Below are 17,612 nucleotides of genomic sequence, written 5' to 3' on the forward strand. Positions count from 1 at the left end.
AAAACATGATTAGAAAACAGTTCAATGGCGTGCAAAACAACATACTATCATCTAAATATATCTATAATTGAACCATGATCAGTAAAATTTAATGTACTTAGTTAACATGTTCAGCTACTGGAAATGCTAATAACATTACATTTCTACTGCTAAAAATGTAATGGTGACATATTTAATTAGTAGGGTTTGGCACAATACTGTTTAAATTATTTTCACAGATAGACGCATTTGTGAATTACATGTTACAGTGGCTTGCCACAGTCCTGCAGTGGTGTAGCAGACTAGAGCAGACAACCTGACAGCAGCGGTTCTGCTCCATAGCGCTGCAGACAGCTAAGAATAAAAAGAATGGTGAGGACTTTTCTTCCACTTCTACACAGTTTAGATGTTTTTAGTTTCACGGCCATCATCTTTTTACGGAGCCCCACTTGATCGTGAGCCTGCTACCTGCTAGCATTAGCTAATCTGCCCGTAGTTGTGCTTTGATCCCAAACTGTTTCTGCCTTTGTGTCTTTGCTGGTTTCTGTTTTCCTCCATACCACCTAGATTAGCTCATTGTGCGTCAGTAAGCAAGTTACTGTTCTAAGAGTGTCGTTCCTCATCAAAATCAAATCAAATCAAATCAAATCAACTTTATTTATAGAGCGCTTTCACATGGCCAGAATGGACAAACAAAGCGCTGTACATCAATAAAATGCCACACAATAGGACAGAGATATGACCATTAAAATATATTAATAAATCCATTAAAATACACTAAAAAATCCCTGTAAAATACCGTAATAAATCCTATAAAAATACAATAAAAAATCCATTTTAAAATACAGTACAAAAACCTGAGTGCCAGTTCACAGTCCATATCCGGCCTACTTCCCCCAACTTCAACGTCCAAAAGCCAGCGAGAACAGATGTGTTTTCAGTCTTCCTTTAAAGGTTTCTTTCTTTTTCTGATCTGCCTCGGTCTGCTCTGTTGCCGTGCATTGACTGTTAAATAAAGATTGCACGACACGAAAAAAAGTTGCACAACATAACAAATTGATGTCGAAATGCATTGCCAATGCAGTTCTTCATCAATTTTTTTAATCGATTTTATTTTATCAATTAGTTGTTGCAGCTCTATTACCAATAAGTTAATATTTTAGATTATATTTTAACTCGCATTCTGTTTGCATTTAGATAATGTTGCGACTCGTCGTTCAACTCTTCACCGTCCGTGAAGAACAAAGCTGATGACTGGTGGTAAAAGGTTTTTCCAAGTTTTACTGATGACTGATGGAGAATTTCCATCTGTCCAGACAGACCTTATACGTCTGTTGCCGCCTGCCCTGGAGAGAATGGACTCAACATATCTCTGCTGAACAGTTTAGAAACAGCTGCTGTGTGTTTCCTAACCCCAGTGAGAACACAGAGGAGAGTAACAACAATATCCACAGCCATTTTTGGATGTTTGACAGAGAGAACAGGTTAAAATGTAGAAAGTAGTGTGTGCTTCAGTACATTTTACACATCATTGAAAAGAAATACACCTCTGGCCAGTATCTGTAAAATCACTTACCCTCAGTTTTCTTCCAAATACAATGACCTTTCCTTGAGTTTGCTCCTTTCTAAACCTCCATTCCACCAAGTTCTGACCATTGTCTCCTGGCAGAGTCATGTTGCGTCGAGCAACAGTAGGGTTAGCAGCACCTATACGGATGTAAAAGAAAACAAAACACCCCCCAAAATGTTAATGAGATTATCAATAGTGAATTCCAATAGACATGATACATTGTTTATAATACATGTTTGTAATTTTACTGCAAATGGAAATCAATTTGACCACAATATATAAATATCAAATACAATGTACAGGCATGCAAAATCACAGATGCAGTCTTCTGTTTTCAACAGAAATGGTAAATGGACTGTATTATAACGCCTTCTAGAGTCCTGGAACCCTCCCAAGGCGCTTTACATCCATTCACACACACATTCACACACTGGTGGGGATGAGCTACATTGTAGCCACAGCTGCCCTGGGGCGCACTGACAGAGGCAAGTCTGCCATGCACTGGTGCCACCGGTCCCTCCGAACTCCACCAACAGTCAAGGTGGGTTACGTGTCTTGCCCAAGGAAACAGCGACAGACTGAACGGGGCTTGAACCTGCAATCTATACTGGTCTATGCTGCTTTTTTTTCAGCAGGGCTGTTTTATAATGATTTTGGTATTAAAGTACTTTTGAGGAGTTCCTCTCAAAACATACCTGCAAGTATATGTGGCTCTGTCTGGTAGTGTGTATCCATCCCATTGGCGTAGACGACTCTCAGGGAACAGTCATTACCCACTTGGTAGTTGTTACGAAGCTGGTCTGTATGAAACAAAAATAACATTAATTTAATTTAGATTTAGAACACAGCAAAACTAGCTCAACTATCTTCTTTCAATGTGTAGAAGCAGTAGGTCAAAAAACAAAACAAAAACAAAACAACCTCTAAGCTCCTCACCCTACCCCGGAAGGTGAGTCAGCCACTCAGCAGTGGAAGCTCATTTCAGCAAGTGCCACACAATACCTCAATCTTTTTTTATTCCATTATTAATTTTTTTAGAAAGAATAACAAAGTAAACCATGTAAAAACACAAGCCCTTTAAAATAAACAACCATGGATGACTAATGGAATTAAAAATGCATGTGCAAAAAAAAAAATTGTCTGTATATGAGATTCTTAAAGTTACAAACAAAGGAAGCCAAAGATAGATATAAAAAGTATAAAAATAAATGAGTAACAATAATTAGGAAACAGAAGAAAGAGTACTATGGTGAGCTATTGAATAAGAACAAAGACGACATCAAGACTACATGGGGAATAATAAATAATGTGATTAACAGAGATAATGCAAATGCAAGACTTCTAAACTACATTTGTAAAGGACAATAAAGACATTTATAAAGTTAAAGAAATTTCTAATGAATTCAATGATTTTTTTTTATAAATGTAGGAAGGAGTCTGGTGGAAAGCAAACCAATAATTCACGATACAATGAATGCAATACCTAGAAATGTCAATAGTATTTTGCTTGACAAAGTAGAGCAACAAGAAATAAGAAACATTGTGAAAAACTGGGGAAGCAAAAGATCAACTGATTGTGATGATCTGGACATGGTGACTGTAAAAGCTATAATTGAATCTGTTATTGAATCATTCACTTACATCTGTAATCTGTCACTATCTACAGGAGTCTTCCCTGATTTCATGAAAATTGCCAAGGTGGTTCCATTATTTAAGGGTGGTGATAAACAGAGTTTCACTAATTACAGGCCAGTGTCACTGCTTCCACAGTTTTCCAAAATATAAGAAAAAGTGTTTGCATTAAGGTTGGACAAATTCATTGATAAAATTTTTATTTTAAATCATGAACAGTATGGTTTTGGGACCAAACATTCAACAGCAATGGCAGTTATGGATTTAGCAGATAAAATTTCATCAGCAATTGACAATAAAAACTATTTCATTAGTGATTTTATTGACTTAAAGAAGGCATTTGATGTCATTGATCATTCAAGATTCCTTCTTAAATTACACCGGTATGGAATAAGAGGGGTGGCTCATCAATGGGTTAATAGTTATTTACGCAATAGAAAACAGTTTGTTCAAATAAATAATGCTAAATCTGAATTAAAAGATATTTATTATGGTGTGCCACAAGGGTCAGTCCTCGGACCTAAACTGTTCATATTGTTTATTAATGACCTGGTAAATGTATCTAATTTACTTGGAACAGTTTTATTTGCGGATGATACCACATTGTTTTATTCAGGATTAAATGCACATTAAGTAACTCAAGTGATAAACAGTGAATTGATTAAAGTTAAAAAATGGTTTGATATAAATAGACAGTCACTGAACCTGAACAAAACAAACTATATACTGTTAAATAACAGAAGAAGCTGTGATGTATCTTTAATAATAGATGGAATGGAAATTCAAAGATTAAAAGAAACCAAATTTCTTGGAGTCATGTTCGATGAGAGTCTCACGTGGAAATCACGTGTAGGTTAAATAAAGGGGAAAATCGCCAAAGCCATAGGTGTATTATACAGAGTCAAGTTTCTACTAAATTTGTCGGGGTTATTAACATTGTATCACTCACTGATTGAACCATATTTAGTTTATTGTTTAGAAATTTGGGGAGCCACTTGTAAAACTTTTACACAACCGTTGTTCATTTTGCAAAAAAAGAGCATTGAGAATCATTAATAACAGTAACTATAGAGATCACACCAATCAATTATTCATTAGATACAAAATACTGAAATTTCCTGACTTGGTAGAGTGGAAAATATTGCAAATAATGTACAGAGCGAATACGAGTAATCTACCAACTAATATTCAGAAAATGTTTCATAAGAGAGTAAGTGGGTACATGTTAAAAGCACTGATGTCTTTAAGAAACCCAGATTCAGAACCAAAGTGAAGGAATGTAACATTTCCGTAAATGGTGTAAGATTGTGGAATGCCATTAACAAGGAATTTAAGAATCAACTTCACTTGCTATATTTAAAACATGTATAAAATCTAATGTATTTAGTAATTATGAAAAGGTGAATTATAATGTCAAAGATTAGACAAGAAAATATTAGAAAGTGACTGAGGTTATATTGCGTTTGTTTGACGGATAATTTTATTTCGTAAAAAGGGGCAGAAATAATAAGATTAATCTTCTATCTGCTCCTTTTCATTCAAATGTTTTTTTTCTTCTCAATATGTAAATGTATGTTGTATTTGTTTGTGTTTATTTTATACATTTTGAATGAAATAAAAGATTAAGAAGTAGAACAATTGCTTCAAATTAAGGCTACTGGACTTTGGTTTCTTGAAGACATTTTGCTTCTCAACCGAGGAACTTTGTCAATTCTGACTGGAAATATAGGAGGGTCAAACTCATAAATTTTAGCTGTCTATTGTGGCTAACTGGAAACTATTTATAAATACCCCTCCTTCCTACCCACTGATGAGATGTTGGAGTTGTTAGGGCATATTGCTTTAGATTTGTTGTTTTGATAAGAAGCAGGAGAGTGTGACCTGGACCAAAACTGTTTTGGGATTAGGTTTAACACCCCACTGTCCTATCAGGTGACCTGAGGAAAAGGTGACCATTGAGCAGGGTTGATAGTTTATCCCTTGATGTCCACGTGGCAGGTCACCTTTTTTGGAGGGGTCACCTGATAGGACAGTGGGGGGTGGGGTGGGGTGGGGGGGTGGGTGGGGGTGGGGGGGGGGGGGGGTTAAAGCTGCATTATAGATGTTGGAAAGATGAATTCTTGGTTTTTGCTTGTATATAGAAAGGAACCATAAATGATGCAAGTTCCAATGCGCGTTTCATCTACGCATTGAAACACATCGGAAATTGCATAGTTTTTGGTTTCTTCCTACCCTCTACGTCTTGTCTCTGTTGTGAGCAAATATTCTCCCAGACTGTAGGGGGCGGCATGGGGCTCTACGGCATGCAAACAACACTAAACAATGGTAGAAGTAGAATTCACTGTTGTGAACAGCATTGTTTCACTATGTTCTTGTCTTTTCCGACTGTGACAGCAATTATTAACAATATTTTGATCACGGTGATCTTTATGGACCGAATCATAAAGATGTCTGTACAAACCTCTGCCACTACGAGCGTTTGCCAGTCCTCCTTGTTTTTCCGTGCAGGACTGTCCACGTGGTTTAAAAGCTTCCTAGGTGCATGGTTCAGAAGCTTTGGGCCACTTGGGGGCCACGAGTAGGGGCGTGGTTGCTAAAATGACGTCAACTCCCTTAAGCCCCCTATTTAATGTAGGTTTTCCTGTTTGACAGTAGATAGCTTCCTTTACTCCTCTCTCAAACCATCTATCTTCTCTGTCCAGAATGTGTACTTTGTCATCTTCAAAAGTGTGTCCCTTGTCCTTCAGATGTAAGTGGATTGCAGAGTCTTGGCCTGACGAAGTGGCTCTCCTGTTGTGCCATGCATATATGTAATTGTTGTTTGGTTTCCCCAGTGTAACCTGGACAGTCCTCACTACGTTGGACTGCATAAACTATGCCAGTAAGCTTCTGTTTGGGTGTTTTATCTTTTGGATTGACCAATTTCTGTCTTAGGATGCTGTTGGGTTTTAAAGTTTACCGGGATGTTTTGTTTGGGGAAGATTCTTCCATGTTTCTCTGATCCTCCCGTCATGCATGGGATCATGGTAAATGGCCTGTATTTGATATAGCACCTTCTAAAGTCCTGGAACCCCCCCCCCCCCCCAAGGCACTTAGTCATTCACCCTTTCACACACACGTAGCCACAACTGCCCTGGGAAGCACTGACAGAGGCGAGGCTGCCGAGCACTGGCGCCACCGGTCCCTCCGACCACCACCAGCAGGCAAGGTGGGTTAAGTGTCCTGCCCAAGGACACAACCACAGAGACAGACTGAGCGGCGGTCGAACCTGCAGCCTTCAGATTACGGGGCGAGCACTTCACTCCTGTGCCACCGTCGCACACGGTGGTGATGGTGCCTTTGCGCCTGTTATCCTTTTCTTTGCTAGTTGCTGCTGTGAATTATTTTCTAGACTTCTTTGTTGATTTCACAAAGGCCCAGTTAGGGTATCTGCAGTATCTTTTTGAGAGCTTTCTTGATGTGTTTCTCTTCCTTTTGCTTTCCTTCAGTCTTTGGGGAAATTTTTTCAGCCCAATGGTGTAAAGTCCTGATGACTGACAATTTGGGCTCCAGTGGGTGATGTGAGTCAAAATGCAAATACTGGTCTGTGTGACTTGGTTTCCTGTAGACTTCAATGCTGAGACTTCCATCCTGCTGAATTTGCACAGTGCAGTCAGAAGAAGGGCAGTTTGTTGTTGTGGTTTGTGCACCGAAGCTCTGGAACCACTTGCCCCTCCTGATCAGACTCTTTTCCTCTCTTTCCCTTTTTAAGTCTCGTTTAAAAACTCACTTTTATTCGTTGGCTTTTAATTCAGTCTAACTGATTCTCTTTCCCCTTTTCTTTTCGAGTTGGATTACTCGATTTTTATGGGTTTAGTGTTTATTTTTGATTGTTTTTATTGTGTGTTTTTGTTCAGCACTTTGGTCGGCTCTCATGCCGTGTTTTAATGTGCTATACAAATAAACTTGGTATGGTATGGTATGGTTGTTGTGGTCATCCTCCCTGGTGAACTTGATGTTCTTGTGTAGGATATTAATGTGCTTGGTGAAACGTCCTGCATGATAATTTTGACCCATATGTCATATATCTGAACCAGTGGCTGGGTGTTATTCCATTGTAGGAGTTCAATGCTCTGGTTTCCACTTCCTCCAAGTAGATGATGGTGACTATAGGTGATACTGGGGAGCCCACAATGTATCCATGTTAAAGTTGTCATTGTGCTTGAAATAGAGGTGGAAAGGCTAAGGTCCAGGAGGGCACAGATCATTTACCCTTTATTAGATGGCTTTTTAGCTGCTTTTTAAATACTTCCACAGTAGAACACTGGGTTGCCAGATGAGAAAAACGGTTCCAAAGAATTGAACCCCTGTAACGTATGGAAAATTGTCCTAGACAAGAAAGATATTTTGGGGGTTGAAGACACATCACCTGTCATGTATTATGTGAATGAATGAGTGAATTAACTCTAAAGAAAGATTTGAATTGTTTGGGTATTTTACCATTTGTCAATAAAATCCTATAAATGAAGACACAAATTTGGTGAATATTCAATTCATAGATAGTCAGTATATTAAGCCTCTGAAACAAAGGAACAGAAGATGCATGTAGTTCAGATCTAGTTGCTATTCTGACAAAGCATTTCTGAAGAAGTAAAATTCTGTTAAGAGTAGGAGGGAATGTGCTACCCCAGATCATGTTACAGTATGCAAGATAAGGATACACTAGACTATAATGCAATGTTAGAAGACATTTTGTAGAGACAAGAAGGCTCACTGTCCTTATTATACCAATTGATTTACTGATTTTTTTACTGACATAATCAACATGCATTTCCAATTTAATTTCTCATCAACAATAACTGCCAAAAATTTTACAAATGAAACCTGTGGTAGTTCAGTAGTCAATTTTAATTTGACTTATACCTATATTGTTTGGCTTTTTCCCACTAAATATAATAAAATTAGATTTACTGATATTTAAAGATAATTTATTCAATTTGAACCATGCATTATAGGCAGCTAATCCATAATTGACCTTCTCTATCAATATTTCAAAATTTGGATGTGATACCACTAGAGTTGTGTCATCTACAAACATAATTGGTGATAGTGTGACAGAGACATTAAATATATCATTTATATAAATAAGGAAGAACAGAGGACCCAAAATTGAACCCTATGGTACCCCAAAATCAAGCTTAGCTCTGTTGAAAAAACATCCTTTAGCTGAAACGAGCTGGGTTCTGTTAAAAATATAACTGGTTAACCATTTGTGAGTAGTATATCTAAAACCACATTTGTGCAATTTAGCTAGAAGTATTTTATGATTTACAGTGTAGAAGGCTTTAGAAAAGTCTTAAAAAACACTGCAAGTGAATTGATTGTTTTCCAGGGCAGTTGAAATTTTGTTGGTCCGGTTGAGTAAAGCCATATAAGTGGAGTGATTTTTACAAAAGCCATATTGGTAATCATTAATAACTGCATTGCTATCTAAATGATGAATTATTCTATTAAAAACTATTTTTTCCAGAATTTTTGAAAAACATGGCAAAATAGAAATTGGTCTATAGTTAGAAAAATTAGAAGGATCTCCTGCTTTAAACACGGGGACAACTTTTGCAATTTTTAGTTCATCTGGTACAAAACCTGTTTGAAGAGACAAAGAAAAGAGATAAAAGAGTGGTTCTAAAATAAATTGTTTCACCAGCTTAATAAGTAATACTGATATGTTATCGAGCCCAGCTGCAGATGTTTTTAGTTGGTCAATGATATCACTTATTTCCTGCCGATCAAGGGGTCTAAATGAAGACATACTAGGGAATGAACCTTTGATGAAGTCCAGAGGATCACCCTCACAACTTGGAATTTCATTAGCTAGTTATTTCCCAATACCTACAAAAAAAATTATTAAAATGTTCAGCTATATCAAATGGATTATTCATAGAAACTTCACCATCTTCAAAGACAGATGGTATTTCTAAGGAAACTCTGTCTCTTTGAAGAATCCTGTTAATAACTTTCCAAGTAGAGTCTGTATCGTTTGAACATTTATAGAATTTCTTGCTAAAATAGTTTATTTTTTTCCAGATCTAATAGAATTGGTGTATTTATTTCTGATTAATTTATACGCAGCATGATTAATCGGAGCAGGATTTGAAATATACTTTTTATATAGTTTATTTTTTTCTTTAAAAGTTTCCTCAAGGCAGATGTATACCACTCCCTATTAAATGCTTGCTTAGCTTTATTGACAGATCTAGTCAAAGGAAAACATTTATCAAAACAGTTAGAAATAACTACCATGAACTTGTGATATGCAAGATCAGCATTATTCTCCTTATACACTTCCCCCCAGGAGGTGTCAGCTAACATATCTTTAAACTCACTAAAGTTTTGCTTACTCGTATTTCTGTTAAATAATATTTTTTTTGCATTTCTAATCTTCTTTTCATCTAAATCAGTAAATTGAAAAATGGGAAAGTGATCAGACAAATCAGAGTACAAAATACCAGATTTCATGTCTGTCAAGCAATTAGATAAGATGTTATCAATTAGGGTTTCTGATTTTTCATTCAAAGGAAAAAAATAATTTGAATAAAGAATATTTAAAAAATCCCCAAGAAGATCATCAGATTTATATTTGTGGAGATTTAAGTTAAAATCCCCCAAGATATAACAATGCTTTCTCTCTCTGTTAATAGCCTCAAGTAACAAAAATATACTTTCATTAAATTCTTTAATATTCGTATGTGGTGGCTGATAGGGATGGGTACCGAATTCGGTACTTTTTAAGGTACCGACCAAATTCCATAGTACCGACCGAGCACCAATTCACGTAATTTGAAACGGTGCCTCGTTTCGGTACCCATCCTTCACAACGAGAACTTGCCTAGACAGCTGCGCATGCGCAAGAGCGTTATGTCATCGGTCGCTGTGAGCAAGTTGTAAACAGAGCAGCATGGTAGAAAGAACGAAAGCTAAAGCTTGGGTCCACTTCACTAAATGTGATGGGTAACTGGGTGATGATGAAACCAGCGACAACGATCTAAGTGAGACATCCTCATCTTAAGCTGCTCCGGTTGGTAAATATAATGTTTAAGATAACGTTAGCTTGATTTGTTAGCTTCCGTTTCACTAATGGTGCGTTCGCTTTCTCCTCGGAACTCCGATATTCCGACTAGAAGAACATGAACGCGCTCTAAAGTTTGGCTTCACTAAACAGTTGTATGTTATTTATCGAGATATTTATCAAATATTGTTATATATTGAGAAAAATATACATTTAATTATAAAAGAGAATTAAAAATATTAAACACTCAAAAGTATCGAAAATTGGTACCATTAAGTACCGGTATCGATTCGTAGGTACCGGGAATTAGTACCGGATCGATTCAAATGCCAAAGGTACCCATCCCGGCAGATAAATAACTCCCACAATAATATTCTTCCCATTCAAACCATTAGATAGTTCCAAAAAAAGAGGTTCTACTTAATTCACATCTGCTGTCGAATCAAGGTCATTTCTCACTTTGAAATCATACTGAGAATGGACAAACAGGGATACTCCCCCTCCAGATCTATTAGCTCTTACTCTGTGATCTGATTTATAATTTGGTATATTAAATAGTTCTTTTGAGTCCTCTGAAAGCCAAGATTCTGATAGCGCTATAACAGAAAAATCATGATTGAGAGATGAAAGATAATGAATGAAATCATCAAACTTCCTTGGCAGACTTCTAATATTCAGATGAAAAGTAGAAAAGGAATTTGCAGGCAAAGAGGCACATAAGTCGTTAAACTGAGATTCATTTTAACCATTACAAATACTCGAGCAGTTAAACGAGGAAATGAAATTTAAATCAGGGTCGGCATCACTATTGTATGAATCAAAAGTGGAAAAATCAAAAGGCTTGAAAATCTGACATCCATTATTGTCAGTAGTACAATTAAGATTCATAAGTTCTGACACACTGTTCAAATCCGGATAGTTCATAAAGATATTTAAGTGATTAAAAGATTAAAAACTCTGTGCTGAATTTAGGTACATAACACAATACAATTAGAGATGTGATGAAGAAGCCTTTTCGTTCCTTGACTTGATGATGAGTTTGTCAGACCTTAAGCTGGCTCTTTCCCCTCTACTGTGAGCAGCTTTCAGCTCTGGGAGCAGCTCTCGCCTTCTTTTCTGGACAGCCTCTGAAAAGTCCTCATTTATGAAGATATTTGTGCCTTTCAATTTTCTTACAGATGAGAGAACAGTCTGTCTTTAAAACACAAGAATTTGACCATTATCTGTCGGGGTCTCCCTCCCTCTAGATACTGGCCCAATCTGTGGGCACGTTCCAGTTCAATGGATTTTGCATCCAGGCCAAGGTTTTCCACAATCATGGCCCTTTACTTTCAGATCCACTCCAGCTTTCCCCTTTTACATCGGGGATTCCATCAATCAGTATGTTGTTTCTTCTGGACTGGTTATCCATAATGTCCAGTTTCTCAATGCAATGTTGGGTGGGCAATTCATCTAAATCATCCTTTAGTCTCTTCATATCATTTTCAAGAATTTTTATTTGTGTTTTAAATTCCTTTTGACCACTTGCCAACGCATCCACATTTGCCTGGGTAAATTCCAGACTAGTTTTTACTCCTTGAAGCTCAATAATGATGCCATCCATCCTCTGTCCATTATCATTTGAATGAAACATTTGAAGTTATCCTGCTGCTGCAGCAACATTTCTTTGTAAAACTCTTTCTGCTGGTCAAGAAGTGAGGAAAGCAGTGACATTGTTATAGGTGGATCCTCCTCTAAAGGGGAAGACTTAGCAAGCTTGGGAGGCATTTCTATTTCCTTTCTTCTCTTCTTACCACAATGTACCAGAATTAGTCACATCCAACAAATAGCTTCTGAGTGACCAGCTAGCTAGTTGGGTGACATCAAATATTCACAGGGGGGTCCTGGGGGGTGTGTGGGAGTTCACCCAACCAATCTATGACGTTTATGATGATGTGTTTTGTAGATTTCGCTGGAGCGGATCACAGCCAAGTGTGAAGCAGCTGGGATGAGAATCAGCTCCTCTAAATCTGAGACCACGGTCTTGATTCGGAAAGGGGTAGAATGCCTTCTCCGAGTCAGAGACGAGGTCCTGCCCCAAGTGGAGGAGTTTAAGTATCTCGGGGTCTTGTTCATGAGTGAGGGAAAACTGGAGGGCAAGATCGATAGGTGGATTGGTGCTGCGTCTGCAGTGATGCAGGCGTTGCACCGGTCTGTCGAGGTCAAGAGAGAGCTGAGTCAGAAGGCGAAGCTCTCGATTTACCAGTCGATCTACATTCCTACCCTCACCTATGGTCATGAGCTTTGGGTAGTGACCGAAAGAACGAGATTGTGGATACAAGTGGCCGAAATGAGTTTTCTCCACAGGGCAGCTAGGCTCTTCCTTAGTATTGCTTAATATTTATGATTCATTGATAATCCATATTTTTATGGAATATTACATTTTATTGAGAGTGTATTAAAAGTAACCACTTACAAAATCTTACAAGGGTCACATGACCACCACAAGCGTATATTCTTAAAACTCACAGCTGCTCAGCAAAAAGAAAGTCCTCCAATCTCTAAACATCTAAACCAAACATGAAAACAACACATAAATGATGAAATATTAAATAAAATATGTGGAGAAACAGAGCTGAAGCAGACCTCTGGCGTTGCCAAGGAAACATGGAAACACTGAGCATTTTAACAGAAAAATGCCAGCTATGTTGGTTTTATCAAGCAACTAGCTGCCTCTATTTTAGTTCTGATGTCTTTGTAGTCCACGTAGCCATAAATGAAAAATTCTTCCTCCATCAAGGAGAAGAATAAGGCTCTGTCCTTTCCTTCCATTTTCATTTATCTAGCATTGATTAGCAAGGGCTGCCTGTGGATGTGTGTGAGCCTTGCTTGGATTACAGGGGATTGAATCCACCTGAGAATCGTTCGTGGAGCCAGCAAAGCCAGCAAAACCTGTAACAACCCCCTTTGTCTTTGTTTTTTTGCCCTCAGTGCCCCATTTACCAGTCACACCTGCAACACATCAGTATTCATCACATGATCCCTGTTCCCTAATGACTACCTTGCCAGTTAATTACTCTCTGTTGGTTCTGTTGTTTGTGCTCCTGACTAGTGGTGTGCCATTGAAGCCTCAGGAAGTGCTTCGAAGCATTCTCTACTGTGCCAATACATGACTCAAGGCCTCAAACACATTAGCTGTGGTGCCATCTAGTGGTACTAAGTAACATTACAATGCATTAAAATGCTTTATACACATGGCTTACAATGGTTTTACATATAATATTAAGTCTGAGGATGGATGTAAGTTGTGTAATATAATAAAGTGCTGTTTCTGTGTATTGCTTATTTTTGATGAATATCTGCCTTTTGTTGACAGTGCATGTGTGTATGTGTATGTGTGTGAATTGCGGAATTGTGCTGTGCAATCACGCTTTTATGCTTTACCCTCGATACGCCCCAATAGCTTAGAATTGTTTCAATTGAAAAACTGGTGAACTGCTGAAAATTGTCTGTCACATGACCTGAGAAGAACGAATTACACTCCGGTTCCCTGCTCTGGAACACATTGCAAGCATGTTTTTGGAAACATTTTATTTCTTGTAGTTTGTGTAGTGTAGTGACCCCGCCCACTGTGGAACAACAGACAACAGATGAGGTGCATTGTGGGTAGCTGGTTTTCAGTTTAGCTTCTTTCACCTCAGGCGCCTAGCTGATGTCAAATCTATGCTTTCCAAAAAGGACATGGAAAATGTGGTGCATGCCTTTGTTCTATCATGCCTGGATTATTGTAGTTCATTCTATGCAGGCTTGCCTCAAGCTTTAACTTCCATGCTCCAGTTGGTGCAAACTGCTGCCACCTGGTTTATACAGTATATGGGATAAAGAAGTGGGAGTGCAAATCCCCAATTTTGGATGATCTGAAATGGAAGTCAGTTAAACATTTAATTGCTATGAAGGTACTGGTCTTGGTGTTTAAGGCCCTGGCAGGGACAGCACCATCCTACCTTGCTGAGTTGCTAGTAGAATATGTGCCAGCTTGTGTCCTATGCTCCTCTGACAAGCACCTACTGGTGGTCTCTCGGGCCAAGCTAGTCTTGTGGCGAACGTGCATTTGCAATTTTAGTACCAACATTGGAATCAACTTCCATTCGAGATTCAAAGCTTAAGCACAGTATGAAGATTTAAAGTTAGGGTTGCTCGCTATCTTAGGATGACAACTGTGTTTGATTTCTTTTTGCAATATTGGACCCAAAGGCATTTGCCTGGTCTGCTTTCTAGAGTACACCAGATGACACGCAGCTGTATCATAGATCATTTTTTATGTTTTATGAGATTTCATTTTTATTTGGTATGCTCTTTAATCTATCTTATTTATTGAGAGTTCTTATCTATGTTTTAGTATTTGGTCGTTTTATTGCCTGTGTACAGCACTTTGAACCATTGTGACCAGTGATGGTAAAGTGCTTTATAAATTAAATGAAATTCTATTTTGGTGTGTTTTTAGGGTGTTTTGTTGGGGTTTTATTACTATGAATGTGTTGGTTGTTGTTAGTTTCTTGTTTAATGTTGTAATGGTGATAATTTTGGTTGGTGTTAATTTTGCACTGTAAGTAGCAGTTCCAATTTGAGAGTGCCATTCGGAACTTCACTGTAATTGCTAGTTCCAGTGTTCTGGCAATCAGGGTTCAGGTCTGGCCATAGCACAGAGTCAGCTCTACTGAGGGTCCTAAATGACATCTATCTATCACTAGATCAGGGAACATCTGTGGTGCTTCTGTTGTTAGACCTGACAGACACAGTTGACCACGCGATTCTACTCGATCGCTTGGAACGAAGGGTTGGGATCAAAGGGTCTGCTCTGGACTGGTTTAGATCGTATCTCCACAACAGGACATTCTGCGTTAAACTGGGTGATGTTTTTTCATCTTGGGAGGGGCTCCGCTGGGGGTCCCGTAGGGATCGATCCTTGGTCCTCTTTTGTTTGCCATTTATCTGCTACCTCTGGGGTCAATCTTTCGTAAACATGGCCTATCATTCCATCTCTATGCTGACGATTGCCAGATTTACTCTCCATTGTGTCAGGAGAAAGGTCACTCTATCCAGTCCTTTGTGTCCTGTCTTAACGAGGTGAAGTCTTGGCTAATGGCCAACGTTCTACATCTGAATGAGGGAAAAACAGAGCTCATTGTTTTTCACCCCAACAGCAGGAATGTGGATCGTTATGTTGATCTTGGCCCTCTTTCTCCCTACTCAAAACCAGTTGTTACCAGTTTGGGGGTGAAACTTGATGCTGGACTTAAATTTGATGCTCACATCAATTCTGTGATCCGGTCCAGTTTCTTTCACCTGAGACGCCTTGCAAAAATCAAGCATATGCTGTCGAGAGCCCACCTGGAGCGGGTACTGCATGCCTTTGTAATTTCTAGGCTTGATTACTGCAACTCTCTCTATGCAGGGTTGTGTCAGTCATCACTGCGTCGCCTACAGGTTGTGCAGAACAGCACAGCCAGGTTCCTGACTGGGACCAGGAAACGGGACCACATCAGTCTGGTTCTGGCCTCCCTGCACTGGCTTCCGGTTTGCTATCGCTCACAATTCAAAATCCTCGTCTTTGTTTATCATTTCTTCCAGGGTGGTGGTCCACCCTATCTAGCCACACTCCTGAACAGACATTCCCCATCACGCGCTCTGCGCTCCTCTGACCAAGGCCTGCTCGCTGTCCCTCGTTCTAGGTGTCGTACTCGCGGGGACCGGGCTTTCTCAGTCCTAGCACCGTCACTCTGGAACCAGTTGCCACCCTCAGTTAGGCTGTCCCCATCTCTGCCAGTCTTTAAGAATCACCTAAAAACACACCTCCTCCGCTTGGCGTTTCCAGAAGATGTTTGATTTTGGCCCTCTTTTATGTTGAATTTATTTCACAGTTTTCATTGGTTCACTCAATCCATTGTTTTACACATTTGTCCTGTACCAGAATGTTTCACCTATTTTGTAATTTGTATTTTGTAATTTGAATTGCTTTTATTTTTGATTTATTCAATATATTTACCTTCAACTGAACCATGTTCAGTGCTTTGGGCTTCCTGACAGGGTTGCGGAAGGCACTTTATAAATAAAGCTTTGATTGATTGATTGATTGATTGAAAAAAACTGCCCAAATGGACAAAAATGTCCTTAATGAAGGGAAAAAGCAGGGTTTAAAGCTCGGCTGTAGCCATTTCCCTGATTATTTAGCAGACATCTTGACCATGTCAACATGCCTAAATGCATTCAGTTGCCAGCATGTGATTGGCTGATTAGTAATTTGTGTTGATGAGCACTTGGACACTTGTACCCAGTAAAGTGGCCAGTGAGTGTATGGTTTTGTTGGTGTGTTTATGTTGTGTTTATTCATCACTGTTATTATCTTTTCTGTATTAATGGTTTTGGCTTGGTTTCTCAGATTTTTTGGTTCTTTGTTTTGGTTGGTCTTTTCTTTCCATTGTTTCTTCTTGTTTTCCTGCCCATGTTGGGTATCCACAGGGTTTTTTAGGTTTCAGCTAATACTGTAGCTTTCCTTAGACATCAGAGCACTGTCGATGTTCAGCTGTGTTCTGAGGATGGCTGCAGTGTTAGCTAAAAGTTGTCATATTAAAAGGTAAAAACAAGTTTTTACTATGCTCTGTTTAGAAAAGAATCAATCAGAGCTCATCCACAGCCTCGTTGCTCCGTCTGTGCTTGTAAAAATAATGAATTAATATTTTATTAAAATGTATTTTATTTTACAGCATTCACTTTTTACCAGTATGCCATTTTTAAATGTCAAGATTGTCATATTTTTAAATCTTAACAAAAAACGATAAAGACCTGAAAAAAAAAACAATTTTGTCCCTCTGCGTCATAATGCAGTGTGTGTGTGTGTGTGTGTGTGTGTGTGTGTGTGTGTTTTGCACTTCAAGCACTGGTCTGAACCAGAACAGTGTGTCCAGAACATTAAAATTAAATAATTTCACTCAACATTTCCCCCATGGCCTGAACACACTCCGTCCTTCTGCTCCATGTAAACCTGAACAGGTCCAACCAGATCTTACGTGAGACCAGTTTGGACCTGTTCAGGTCACCTGCTTGTGCGTAATCAAATGTCTCTATACCCCGTGTCATTTTTCGACCCTTCGGGTGCGAGAAGGTGTTGCTCTATAGGCACTTTCTGACTGGGCTAGTTACAAATTGCTTTTTCCCCACTTATCTAACCCTGAAATATGTCAACAAATTTTTTATTTACCGTGAAATATATAGAAGCTTGTTCTGTCTTTTGAAATAGCACACACATTGTTCTACGATGTTTAACAGCTGATCTATTGGCACATTTTTTACATTTTGTCATTGGACTTCAGCTTTAACATATTTTGTCCTATTTCTCTGAATAAA

General features: G+C 38.6%; 1 protein-coding gene across 12 annotated transcripts in view; it reads right to left on the minus strand.

The window, feature by feature from the left end:
* The window catches only part of tenm3 (teneurin transmembrane protein 3), a 251,798-nt gene that overhangs the window by 29,312 nt on the left and 204,874 nt on the right, over window positions 1-17,612 (minus strand). For all 12 annotated transcript variants that reach the window (XM_054751727.2, XM_015954354.3, XM_015954353.3 and 9 more), the window contains 2 exons: window positions 2,245-2,349; window positions 1,556-1,686 (listed from right to left, as the gene is read on the minus strand). In XM_054751727.2, the coding sequence (XP_054607702.2) occupies window positions 1,556-1,686; window positions 2,245-2,349 (236 nt within the window). The remainder of the gene's footprint in view (window positions 1-1,555; window positions 1,687-2,244; window positions 2,350-17,612) is intronic.

Source organism: Nothobranchius furzeri, chromosome 7 (assembly GCF_043380555.1).
Source record: "Nothobranchius furzeri strain GRZ-AD chromosome 7, NfurGRZ-RIMD1, whole genome shotgun sequence".
In the NCBI taxonomy this organism is placed as follows: domain Eukaryota; kingdom Metazoa; phylum Chordata; class Actinopteri; order Cyprinodontiformes; family Nothobranchiidae; genus Nothobranchius; species Nothobranchius furzeri.